General features: G+C 37.5%; 1 protein-coding gene across 2 annotated transcripts; it reads right to left on the minus strand.

Moving 5' to 3' along the window:
• Window positions 1-6,478: 6,478 nt before the first annotated feature.
• Window positions 6,479-12,009, minus strand: il1b (interleukin 1, beta). Of its 2 annotated transcripts, none has more exons than XM_015033598.1 (6): window positions 11,805-12,009; window positions 10,476-10,512; window positions 9,447-9,633; window positions 8,463-8,642; window positions 7,764-7,897; window positions 6,479-7,058 (listed from the first exon to the last, which is right to left on the minus strand). In XM_015033598.1, exons 1-6 carry the CDS (start codon window positions 11,837-11,839, stop codon window positions 6,831-6,833), a joined length of 801 nt encoding a protein of 266 aa, XP_014889084.1. In that variant the 5' UTR covers window positions 11,840-12,009; the 3' UTR covers window positions 6,479-6,830. The 2 variants fall into 2 exon arrangements, with proteins under 2 accessions (XP_014889084.1, XP_014889083.1); XM_015033597.1 differs by having other exon boundaries at window positions 9,447-9,636; window positions 11,805-12,008.
• Between the last annotated feature and the right edge of the window lie 1,653 nt (window positions 12,010-13,662).

The following is a 13,662-nucleotide window of genomic DNA, read 5'->3' on the forward strand; positions in this document are numbered from 1 at the left end:
GAGAAAGTTGTACAGCAGCCGTATTTTTACTCCTGGTCTTAGGTAATTCTTTTAAAATGAAAACAGACACAATCCCAGATGATTTCACGGCTAAAGCATTTCCCAGATGCAGGATAGTTTTATAAGACCTCGTTATCAAACACATTCACTGGAATCAGAGTCTGAATGAAGCTGCTGTTAACTCTAGTTTCACTGTAGTCGGAAGAATTCAGACTAACTGATATTTAGTTATGTCTAATTACTGTATAATTGACACTATTTGTATTATACAGTTGTATTTAATTGTACTTGACTTGTAATTGGGAGTTTTGACTTTTCACAATTTCACACAAGGCAACTTTAGACATTGTAAAGTAGACTTGGGACAATAGTGGCGACGTTGGTAATAAATAGATATGCACAATATCGTATTTTTGGTCGATATCCGATATGTCAATATGCTGAAACTCATTTAGCCAATAACTGATACCAATACCAATATTCATCAAAAGCGTGTAGAATGGACTGCTGCTGAGGGTTTTTCCCTCCAAGGTTGACCGCTCTCTTGCTTTCCCTTTTGGTCGCCATAAATTCATCGTAATGGTGGTTCTTGAGATGGTTAATTAGGTTTGAAGTGTTGTCGGACTTTGTTGTCGCTCCTCCTCGCATTACTGATACTGAGCAGTCATTGCAAACAGCAGTTCTGCTATCCATTTCCAACACTTTAAAAAAACTTCCACACTGCTGACATTTTCACTTGGTCCTGGCCCCCCGCCGTGATCCGCACGTTATGTCATGACGTGCTGTGCTGCAGGCATCGTTGTCACTGGTTTGTCATATAAAAACAACACCTTTTACATTGATGAGTTATTTTGATGGAATGGCCAATGTCCAATGTTAAATTTTACAGGCCGATAACAATACTATGCCGATAATATTGTGCATCCCTAGTAATAAATGTTCACTCTCTGTTCTTAGGGTTAGACGTTTCTGATGCTGGTGAATTTCTATTGTACAAAATAAAAACAAAAGATATTTTCACATGTATTCAAGGGCATTTCAGCTTTTGCTCATAACACCTTAGAGAACATTCATCCAGTATCCAGAGATGTCACTGGCGTTATAGTAGAAGTCACTATTTTCTTGTGAAGTCACTAGAGTATCTCAACGGACGCCGTTTTTATTTTGGCTCCATTTTCTCTGCAGCTCGTTTAATTTCCAAACTGGGAATTCTGGACCTCCTGTTGCCTCGTTCATCTCCCCCGTCAGCCCCCTCAGTGCTGCAGCAGCGGTGTGTGTGCAGGCTCACACACATCAACAGTAGGACTTATGCAGGCCGTGAGCAACGTAATACCTCACCAGGCACTGTGCCAAATGAAGCCAGGATTATTCCACATGCTCCCAGCAGTTCAGCGCCATCACGCAAGAGTCAAGTCACATTTAACTACTCCAATTTTACAGTTCTGCGCCTGGGTTCTTTTTGTGTTTCTGCAAATCTGCTAGAAGCATTCAAGAATTTAATTAAAGCTTGAATTTCCGAAATCTGGGCAAAGGAACAGAAAATACAGATCTGTCCTCTCCGACACGCTGCCTTCTCTGTCATGAGCTGCTCTAAAGCTTGTGCACATGCATGATTGCTTATTCTGCAAGTTCTACTACTAATATATTATTTACCATATTTTAAGATCATCTTGTTAATCCCCAGCTGTGCATCAACAGATTAGTAAAGAGTTTCTTAGGTGAAACTAAGTTCAGTGCTCACCCTCATAGTCGTCTTTTTTTTTTTTTTTAATGTCACTTCCAGTGGTAAATATCTGATATCTGACATTTCAGCTGTCAGTGGCTCTGGTGAGTTCACAAGCTAGTTTGTTGCTGGTGTTGTTAGCTCTGGGTAAGAAAGAAAGGGCCTGTGCAGAAAAATAACAGTCCAGCATTCACTGAAAACAGAATGGAGCTCTAACTTAAAAAGAAAAAAAAATGATTTAATTTGTTTAATGTAATCAAATTATGTTTGTCAAGCTTACATTATTTACATTTGTTTAACATGACAACTTTATAAACTTAACATATTTATTTTTGATGAACTTAATCTGATTACTTGTAACAAATCAACTGAATTTTTTATAAGCTGGATCACCTGTTTGGTTTTTTCAGTGTTGCCTTCTGTAGTGCACAAAATTTATTTCCAGCTAAAACACGCTGTGACAGATATAGAAATGTCCCGAGGAACGTGGTTTTGAAAAATCTTATATAAGGCTCAAAAAATTTGGGAGATGGTGCCAAATCCTTCGGGAAAATAAAACCAGCATCTCCAGTCTGCCACAAAATCACCTAAAAATCTAATCTGAGATGCTGTGATCTTACCTTAACAAACTGGTTCTTTTTGAAAACCATCCAAACTGACCTAACTAAAACATTTTTACACAAAAGAGTGGGCTGAAATTCCTCCACAGTGTTGCAAAAGGCTGATTTCACATTATTATCAGTGATTGATGGCAGTTGTTGCTACCAAGGGTAACAGAACCAGTTATTTGGTTTAGAGGGCAATTACTTTCCCACACAGAGCCAGGCTGGTTTGGCAAAATCTTTTAACCTGTTGGTCTCAGGTTGTCATTCACAATGACAGGGGTGTCAAACTCCAGTCCTCAAGGGCCGCTGTCCTGCAGTGTTTAGATGTGCCACAGGTAAAAAACAGTGGAATGAAATGGCTTAATTACCTCCTCCCTGTGTAGATCGGTTCTCCTGAGCCTTGCTAATGACCTAATTATTTTTTTCAGGTGTGGTGCAGCAGAGGCACATCTAAAAGTTGCAGGACAGCGGCTCTTGAGGACTGGAGTTTGACACCCCTGTCACGAGAGGACCCAAATTTGGGACCTCTCGTGAATGACAGGTTAAAGGGGCAGGATTTGGTATTTTCCAGACACTTAGTGCCATTTTATAGCACAATCACGTAGCTTTGTTATCTTCATTAAAATGCTGCATATATATAACAAATATGACTTAACAGAAATTTGACTTTGTAATTTAATGCCTACAAATTGGGTCTCTTCCTCTTTAAAAATGCCTGTTTTTTCTGAGACTCCACTTTCAGGAAGTAATCAGTACATGGGTCTGCTATTAGCCCTATTAACCCTATTAACTCTATCCGCTATTAACATTTTTACCAGCGTTACACTGAGAAGTAGCTTCTATACTGATTTCAGTAGATCCATCGCTCCACTAGGTGTTTGCTAATTGCTGCTGGCTAGTCTGAAGGAGCCGAGTGGAGGGCTGCTCTGTGAGGTGGAAGCTTGGAAACTGCAACTCTGAGGAGGAGCTTCATCTCGAAGGCAGTGCTAGGTCCACCTATGCGTTTTACACTGTTGAATGGTTGCCATGGAGATGAAATGATTTCTCAAACATGCATGAAAGAATCAAGGCAACACTCCAGTTATGTTTTCAATGAGGGAATAATATTGTAACATCACGTAAAGCTCAAAAAAGTTGATTTTACTTAATGATGGCCCTTTAAGTTAGTCAGTTCTGGCTTTTAAGTCCAAATTAGCTTAAAAGCTAATGTTAGCTTAAATGAAAACTGGTTTTACATAAAGGAAAACATTAGATAAGTTGTAGCTGTGATGCACAGGGTCACACATTGTATGCACCCAAGGTGACAGAATGGGAGTAACTTCAAAGATGGAGTGAAGTGCAATGAGAGGCGCACCATGTTTGTAGGCAGCAGAGAGAGATCCTCCGTTAGCAAGAGGAAGCATGATCCTGCTGTGAAGCCACGCTACTGGGGCTATATTTAGCTCCTGTTGCCATGTGCTGGGAATGTTCATGGCAGAGGGACACACACACACACACAGAGTGGTAACCCTGGACAGTAGGTTCACTGCTGGTCTCCCTCTTCTGACTCCACATGTGGTCAGATTCAGTGATGGGATTTGGTCTCATCCCGAACTTCCATACAACCTTTCTTGCTGAAATCGACAACCGATTCTGAGGTTTAATAGATTTTTTTTGTGCTTGTTGTGTCTTTACAGCCACTTGATGGGAAAAAAATGGGTTGGTGCAATTATTAGGAAGGAGAATCTACGTGTGTGTTTCAGTGAGATGAGGCAAAGTTAACGATTGTTTCCTGAGAAAGTGAAACACGAGGCTTTCAGAATTAAAGAGGGCATTCATTTGAAGCACAAGGAATAAATGACATCTAGTATTCTACAATCTGATGGAGTTTCTTTTTCCTCTTTTGCATTTCTAACAGGAAATGCACATGAAGCTGTATTATCTGTTTCATGCCGTGTGGAGCAGCAGTGTTTTTCTCAGAATCAGCCTGAGGTGTCACCATGCAGACCCACCGAGGCTCCACCAATAAGGAGACCCCGAGCGTCCTCCAGGCCATCTCTGATTGGCTGAGATTCTTTAAGTCCACCATTGTAAAGCGTTTGGACAGGTTGATGTTTAATTTGCAGAACGCTGAAATCGAGATTACTGGCTGTCGAGTGCGTTTCCATGGACAATGAATCCAGCAAAAGCTTCAAAGTCACTAAATCGTTTTATTTTTTATTTTTTCGGCAGAATAAAATTGCAACTCGAAGAGACGAGTAGGATGACAGGAAGGCCCTTTCTTTGGAGAGAGGGCTTAAAGTTAAATGCATTGTGGAAGAGGCAGAGGAAGATATCAAGAAAGTGCATGGAGGGAACCACGATCATTTGAAAAAATAAAATTCAGGGATCATCCAGTCATTATTTATAAACTTTTATGAAAGTAATCCTGAAGCGAGGTCACCAGGTCACTCAACAGCAGCCAGTCACTACAAATCCATCTTCTAACAGATGGTAGATGATTGTGTCTTACAGATTATGAAAACCCAAAATTCAGCATGGACCAGTACCAAGTTCACCTGGAAAATAAAATCAGCCTCTCCATCAGCAGAAGGAAGCAGGAAGTGAAGTAAATGTCTCTGTAGATGGCTGTGTTGACCCTGGACCTGGTGGTGGGTGATAAGGACTTAAAATTGTATTGGCATTAGGTGATTTTGAAATAAATGTATTTCGCAATACTTTTTTTGCATCACTAATTACTATTTATTGATGCCACTACTGGAGAAACAATGAAGAAGACAACTAGAAGTACAAGGAGGATGATGTTTTTTGCTTGATTTAAATTTTTTCCGGACAATGTGCAGCTGGCTCCACCAGAGCTCTTACAGCTGTAAGAGTTGTGTGTCATTTGAACATGTTAGACTTCAATCCCCCCAAAACGCTGCTTATGTAGCCGCTCCCAAGTGACATCTCCTTTGATGGCTGACGGATTAAGAGCGCGAGCACCATGGCGGTCTTGTGAAAGTATTCATCACTTAATGACTTATCGCGTGAACAAGTGTATTCACGCCATGACACGTGTATTTATTTCTTATAATTGGAAACACAATTATTTTACTTTAGCATAACACAAGGATTTGCGGACATTTGTAATTGACTCAACTCCATGTCAGTTTTGGTTTGATTTGCTGTCAAATCAAACATCTTTATTTAGGAAAAAGTGCACACAATTTTATTTTGTCTTTCTATTCTCACTGTTTCTCATGTTAATATGTTATTAAAATATTTACCTGGTTGTTAGATCTGTAAATAACGACCAGGTATTTACATATATTATTTCAGCACAGTATTGCTGAAATAAACCTTACAAGCTAAAATTTTAAATGAAATTCGTGTTGAAGATCTGCATAAACAACCTATAACTACTGCATATATGAAGTATCTCTTCACTGTTCTCAGGAGAAATATAAAAATCCATATCAGAGTTGATAGTGATGTGTTTATTCAGGCATTTCCAAAGTTGCTCCATAACTCTGCTCTCTGTTGTGTTTGAATCCATGGCGCCCACAACAAAAGGCCGCCTTCTTGTTCTGAATATCCAACCAGTCAATAAATGTAATGTTGTTGTTAATTGGCTGATGCTAGGATGACGTGTCACCACCAGGGGTCACTGCAACAGCAAAAATATCCAGTTTCCTCCCATCGTACTCTCTAATACAGACCCACTCAATAAATGAAGATATCATTAAGAAGTTTACTTATCGCTCCTTGAAACATATTACATAGATCAGTTACACAGACTGTTGTTTCCTTGGCATGTTTGTGTTTATTGTGACAATTTTCCACTTAAACTAAACAATTTAAATGAATATTGTCACTGTTTTGGCAAACTGCCTTATGCCTTTGTTTTAAGAAAGTGACAATACAATTTTACATTAAAAACATTTTTAACAATTTAATGAAAAAATATGCTTAAGTTATTTTAGAATGTACTTTCAGTTTGACAAATGAACCTGGTCAGAAAGCATTATTTATTGAATATGAGTATAGAAATGAACAAAACTTGAAATAAGACAGAAGAAAGATTTATATATATATATATATATATATATATATATATATATATATATATATATATATATAGCTTCTATAAAGCTTCTCCATGTAATTTATCTGAAATGATTGCATAACATTAATATTCATAATTGTATTTAGATTATTATTGTTATATACATACACACATTTCCAAAATGAACTTGAAAATGTAGTTACATTATTACAAATTTAACAAAATACATAAACAGTCATACAATAAGAAGATAACATCAGTGAGATCAAATGCTAAAAAAAAAAGCATTACATCAATTATTTTTAGGAATATCCTCTTACATTATTTCCCACTAAGCATAACAGAGAATACTATACAAGTGATTTTTTTGACCTTAAAACTCAGAGTGCCACTTTACTGCAACCTCAGGAAATAAGTAGATTATTGCTCCACCTAGTGGTAAAGCAAAGAAATACAAATAGCTTTATCTTTTTCTTTAGTTGCATTTTTGGAAGACGAAGTAGGTGACCCTGGAGGCGGTGGCCGCCTGGCACATCTCCACCGTGTGGTCCACAGAGGAAGAGGAAGTGCTGATGAACCAACCGCGGAACTTCACCGACTCAAAGCTGACCAGGGAGCCACCGGGGGGGATGTTCTTGATGAAGAGAAAGCGGTCCAAGCCGTCTTCCTGGTTGATCTCTGTCAGAGATTCATGGCTGTATCGCTAACAGACACACAGGACAGAGACACTGGAGTAAAAGTAACTGTACAAATTGTAATTATTTACCCCCCGGCTGATGAGTCAATGTCACAAACAATGAACAAGTTGAGGAAATGGAATGCTCTGATTCTTTAGTGTGTGTGCAGCTAAGTCCAAAATTCTTCACATGTCTGCCTGATTTAGATTTTAAATTATTTTTACTAAACTAATAACTTTCCTTTCCTCATACAAAACAAGACAGGAATCTCTCGAAAGACAAATCAATATAAAATGACTGTTATTTATTAAGAAATTAATATTGACATTACAGTAATTAAACCCTAATCATATCAGAAAATCTTTATAGGATTTGTATTCCCTTATTTATATGGGTTTACATTTATGTCTTTTTTGTAAGAAGATGATTCTGTATAACTTTCTATGACATTATTATGACTCTCAGCATTTTTTAAGCGGGGGCAATGGCCCCTCTTTATCCCCCTTTTATGAGTGCCACTGTCCACAGGTTGAACGTTGATTCTATTTACTCTAAAATGTTACTTTAAGCCAAAATCTGCCAAAAGTAATTGCATACAAGTGAACCAGTCTCTAAAAAGATATTAAAAAAGTGCAAATTTAAATATAGCAAAATCAAAGCTATAACAGTAAGATTTTTCAAAAATCCTTTCAGGGATAAAAGTATGATTGTTGTATTGATTTTGTGTTTACCTCCAATTTCAGTGAAACTTTCCCATTTTCCATGGAGCAAGAAATGTGCAGGTTCTCAGAGACGGATAACAGAACCGTCAAAGAACCTATGCTGGAGCTGCTGGGCGGCCTGTAGTGGCACATCTCAAAGTTCACTGGGTGTAGAAAACAAACTGAAGGTTATATTACAGTAACCCTCCAGCAAACTCCCACATTTATACATAACTGACAAAAATAGAATCAAACAGATATGGGATCATCCTATAATTTTCATGTCAGAAGAACGTTTTTGGTTCATGATTCCATAATTTTCTTCCTGGTTTTTTTCCCCTTTTATTTGAATTAGAAAAAGATGTGCTATTCTATACATTACGAATAAAATACTTTTATGTCTGCATTTGGTGATGGAAAGAAAATAATCTCACCTATAAGAAAATCACCATATGCAACATTTGGGCTTTACTTTTTATGCAATGTGTTACGTTAAGATCTTCATTTTAAAAATTAAAAGCAAAAATGTAATAAAAAAAATAGAGTGTTTTCTTTGGCGTTTTGGGATGAAGGGTGTAGAATTTTGGGGGAAAATAGAAATAGCAACTTACAGAAATATGGAATAATTAAAGTACTGGGAGTAAATGCAGTACATTTATGTTTTTATTTTTTTACTGTGTATGTCATTCTATAAAAACCAAAATGCTACTTCCCCCGTTCTTCTCTTACCTTTGCGATCACCGTTTCCACCTTGCAGAGTGATGGCCTGCAGCTTCATCTCTCCTGTTTTCAAGATGAAATCTTTCTGGTACTCGTCGCTCACTGTGAACTTATGAACACTTCTGCACCGCTGGAAGACTGACTTCCTCGTTCCTGAGGAGTTGCTCCATCCTTCCTGGAAAATGGTTTCTGTGGAGAGAAAGACGACAAGATCTTGGTGTGTTTCAAAGAAAAAAAAACAACTTTTGACACAAATCTGATTTTTTTCCCACAAAGGTAAACGTCCTATTGACCATACATTCTTTGATAAGTGCAGTGTTAAATATTAGAGATATACTGATCCAATATTAATATCTCGACCAGTCCCGATATTGAAAAAAAAGAATATCTGTGACAATGTGTCTGATTCATAAGGGAAGATCTACTCAGTCCAATTCTATGTTTTGTGTTCTGCATGACATCATGCTGCTTTATTTATTTTACATTATATTTAGAATTTATTATTGCACTTTCTGAATCATTTGAAAGAAGGTTTGTTGTGGTTTATTTTTACATATTTGACCAAAACAGCCAACCTACTGATTTGACCAGTTTCAGTTTCTTTATCATTTATTTTATATTGGCTGTTCTACTCAAATAAAACTGACTGAACAAATTAAGATTTGTTGTGTTTACATGTTTGACCAAGCTTGTGACAATATTGGTGCAGAGTTACCAAATAAATTAGCATTTCTGCACATTTGTCTGTATTAAAGAAAAAAAAAACATTCTAAGTCAATGCATCAGATCGGTTTCGTCCAATACTAAACCTCAGATATCGGTATCTGTATTGGAAGTGAAAAAAGTGAATCAATGCATCCCTCATCAATAACTCAGTAAAAGGACGCATGCAAACCCAGGATTGGTGTTTTTCTTCCAAACACAGCCCATTTTTTTGTCAAAAGTACCAGGAACTTTATTTTTATCCCCTCAATGGTGCATTTCACCACTAACCTTCCACCACGCAGTCCATGATGGCGCCGCAGAGCTCCTCATCGCTGAGGTCTCTGCTACACAGAGACAGAGACTTGCTCAGCTTGTTCATGGCCAGCACCAGGTTGGCTACACTCTTCATGGTTATCGTGTTGCAGGTGACCATCAGGTTCAGGTCTTCGCTGAGCTTCACTTCACGCTCCACATTCTGCTTGAGAGAGCAAAAACAACCCGCAAGTAACATCATTGTGGGTCGCTACACCTCGTTATTATTTTACAAGTCCAGTGTTCATATGGCATATCATCATCATCATCAGCCTCATAACTGCATGGTGAAAAGAAAGTACACCTGGTGCCAATTTGAGGGTTTTACTGATTTTGGATGTGCCAGGAGTTTATGGGTGTTTTTGTTTTTCATAAAACTTCACAGCTGACTGAATAATGCTTCATCTTTCCTGAAAAGCAATAGTTTGACATGTCGCTAAATGCATTTGGTAGGTAATAAATAGAGTAAGCAAAAAGGTGAAAATAAATGATTGATTATTTATTTATTAAAGATACACTCAGGCAATCAATGTTAGTGGTAAAGACCAATAAACCTTCAAGCAGCTTCATGCAGTGGTAGCATTAGCATGAAGAAAGTACGCTAAAGCTGTTTTTAATATGCAAAACTTCTCCATTTAGACAATTCACCAAATAATAAGACATCTTTTAGATTCAGGGTTTTTTCAGTAGGTAATGAAACTGATAAAATCTTACATCAAAATATTAATATAGCTCAGTGCAGCCATAAACACTGCTACAACATATGTATGATAGTTATCCTTTTTTTAAAAGATGTTTTTGGCTCTAGTGACCTTTATTTGATAGTTAATTGACAGGAAAGTGGGTAATGAGAGAAGGGGGAAGACATGCAGCAAAGGTTGCCAAGGCTGGGAATTGAACCTGTGACAACTGTGTCAAGGACTAAGGCCTCCATATGTGGGTTGTGCTTAACCCCTGCACCATCACAGTACACCCATGATAGTTATCCTTAATGATAAATCTTACCTCTGTACGACTGGGGGGATGTCTGATTTCAGGTGAGCTAATGGCAAAATAAAAAAAAAAGTTAGTGAAGCATTCTACCTCATATTGCTATATTGTCAAAAACCGTAAATGAGAAGATGTTTTTAATATGATAAAAACCGTTTGGAAATCTGTAAACGTTTTGTTGACTCCCTCGGGAGTTTAAAATGATTTTGTTTCAACAATCTGGAGGGAATAAAGCAAACATGGCGTTTTAGTAGAGTAGCTACTGACACACAGTTCACTCATAAAGAGTGGTTAGACCACTGCGGCATGTCAAATATCATCTGATGAACTTCATGGTTACCCTAGTAACTGTATATGAGCTGTGATTACTCTCACTGCACGTGTTACCTGCAGCTTTCAGCTCAGAGAATAAGAATTGTAAAACCAACAAACTTTCCATGAAAGGAATGTTTCTATTTTCTCCTGAAAATCATGAAACCCACAAGACTGTAAACTGTCACTTTAAAATGTAACCCTCGCGCGCGGTCATGGCGTAACATTCACATGTCACGGTCTGTTAGTGGGAGAAATCGGAGGTTGTCACATCAGACCCTCAGTTCTCAAAGCCACATACACACCTTGTGAAAGCGCACGCGGGATCAGTGTGACCAGCGTAAAAAGCTCGCGGGTCCCAATGAACCCCAGCTAATAAGACCTTAGGTGCAACCAAGCAATCAAAGGTAACACTTTATTTGAAGGGGTGTGCATAAGACTGACATGACACTGTCATAAATATGACATAACACCTGTCATAAACATGAAGAAGTCTTTATGTATGACAGTTGTCATGAAGTGTCATTCGGTAAATAATGACACTTCTAATTCAAAGTTGCTCTAAAAGTTGCATTAAAAGTCCATTAAAAGTGCCAACTTTGCATGATTTTGTATATTATGATAATTTAATGCAAAGTTGGGATTTTTAATGGACTTTTAATGCAACTTTTAGAGCAACTTTGCATTAAAAGTGTCATTATTTACCGAATGACACTTCATGACAACAGTCATAAACATTCATAAAGACTTCTTCATGTTCATGACAGGTGTTATGTCATGTTTTCGACAGTGTCATGTCAGTCTTATGCACACCCCTTCAAATAAAGTGTTACCCAATCAAAATAGCAAAAATGCTAAAGGAAAAGCTAATCAATGGATATCCTACAGCAAGACCAAAAACTCCACCAGGCATTAAGAAAAAACCAACAAAAAATAAATAATTAAAATCTTCATTCACAACATTAAATTTCATATATTAATCACAGCCTTCCGTTTATAGACAAGTTGTGTAGAAAATGTTCTTCCGCTCACCAGTCCAGTGCATCAATTAAATCAAAGTCCGACATTGTGCCTCAGAGTTCAGTCCTTCAAATGATGGCGATGTTCAGGCTGACTGTCTCTTTATGAGAATTTATTTGTGTAACTCACTTCCTTTTAGAAAGTTGGTGGTGCACTCTCTTTCTCTGATGGCTGTGGAAACCACTGCTGCCTCTTTGTCCAGTGGAAACTCCAAGTCACTGAGTGTGAAAAAAATCTGTCAAATGTCAAGATGTTGTGATGTTAAAATGAGATCTGACTAATTATTTTCAAACCTTAATTTGTCATAAATCCTGAACAAACGGCACCTATCTGTTAGAGGAATTACATAGAAAGTGAACAAGAGTCAATAACCTGGTTATTTGTGTGCAGCTTTTGTTGAAGCATCTTATGATTCAATTTCAACATTCAGATTTATTTGGCAGGAGCCCGACTGCATCCACTGATAATATTTATCCACTAAATATTTCTAAATCTCTGACTGAGAGCACCACTCCTGTCCGCAGTCATTGTCTGTCAGACTTGGGCTTTGACTAGGCCATTTCAAAACTTTGATTTTCCTCTCAAGAAGTGTTTCTTTTGGTGATGACTTCTGAAAGCCAACTTGTTTTTGGGCCTGTTCATTACTCAACAAAACATTAAATTCCATCTGAAGAAAGGTAAGCTCTTAGCATTATTCTGCCACCGCCGTGTTTTTTTGTGGGCATTACCTGTCTTCTGCTGATGAGCTGTGTTGTTTTTGTGTTATGAATGCTTAAGGGAAGAACCTTCTAGTCTAATATTCCAGAATTTTGTTCATTTTGTTTCAGCTAACACCACAAAGAAGTGAGAATTAAAGGGAGTATTAAAAAATGTAATTTAAAAAAATTCATTTTATGTAGTGAAAGTTACATTATACAGTTTTCTTTTTATCGCTAAACTGAAACACACCAAATTCCACAGCACATCTACATGTGAAGGCTGTCAAAGTCAAGCTAGCATAACTGAGCTACTTCTCTCTCCTTTGCTACTTTTTTAAATTAAACTTTTTCCTGACTTGTGAAAGGTGATAACCTTTGACCTTTTCATCTAGTGTGGACAATTAGTAGCAAAGCACTGCTTCCCTTTGTCTTTTTGTTAAATAAGTGACGTTTATTTCCATGTATTTCGCCACTTCCATTTAGAAGAAAGAAAATCTGCATGGATCCAACAGAAGCAAATGAACAAGAATCAGGAACATGATGCAGCCAATCATCTTCACCGTGACCGCCGGCAGGTGTGACCTCGAGGAGACCAAATACTGAAACTGAATGAAACACTGTTTCAGAAAAGTGTTAGTTTAACGCCGTCAACATTTTTGCAACCAGATTATTGCCGTTTATAATTCTTTTTATATTATTCCCAAATCAATTCAATTCATTTGTTCTTGTATTGCACAGTGCAGCATATATGTGATAGTAAAAAAGTCTGGAAATAAGTCAAGTGATTGTTTCTAACATATTAGACTATTTATTTTCTCTGAAATATTCTCATTGTGTTTTTGTGTCTGCCATACTTGACAAACGTTTTGCCCTTTTCTTTCAGAATCCTGACTCAAGCTTCAGACGGTCGATTTGAAATGATTCAAAGCTGAACTTGAAGACAGGTAATGAACAGTGAATGTTTGCAGCTCTTCTGAAGTGGTTCCTGTTCAGAGTGATTGGGGGGGGGGGGGTTATGATCTAGATTAAAAGCCCCACGTAGCAAAGCCACATCCTCTGATGCTTCATCAGCGGCTTCATTTTCAGTCCAAACTTTTTTTTAAAATTATATTTCCAGTGTTCTGCTGACGTATTTGGAGAGCAGCATGGGAGAAAAGTTATTTATAAATATA

Source organism: Poecilia latipinna, unplaced genomic scaffold (assembly GCF_001443285.1).
Source record: "Poecilia latipinna isolate Pla-1442-1.1 unplaced genomic scaffold, P_latipinna-1.0 Scaffold274, whole genome shotgun sequence".
In the NCBI taxonomy this organism is placed as follows: domain Eukaryota; kingdom Metazoa; phylum Chordata; class Actinopteri; order Cyprinodontiformes; family Poeciliidae; genus Poecilia; species Poecilia latipinna.

Coding starts and splice junctions, on each gene's coding strand:
- il1b (XM_015033597.1), bottom strand. CDS start 11,839: ATGTCGGACTTTGATTTAATTGATGCACTGGACTG. Junction 10,513..11,804: donor TTAATTGATGCACTGGACTG/GTGAGCGGAAGA, acceptor TTTTGCCATTAG/CTCACCTGAAATCAGACATC. Junction 8,643..9,446: donor CATGGACTGCGTGGTGGAAG/GTTAGTGGTGAA, acceptor TTCTCTCCACAG/AAACCATTTTCCAGGAAGGA.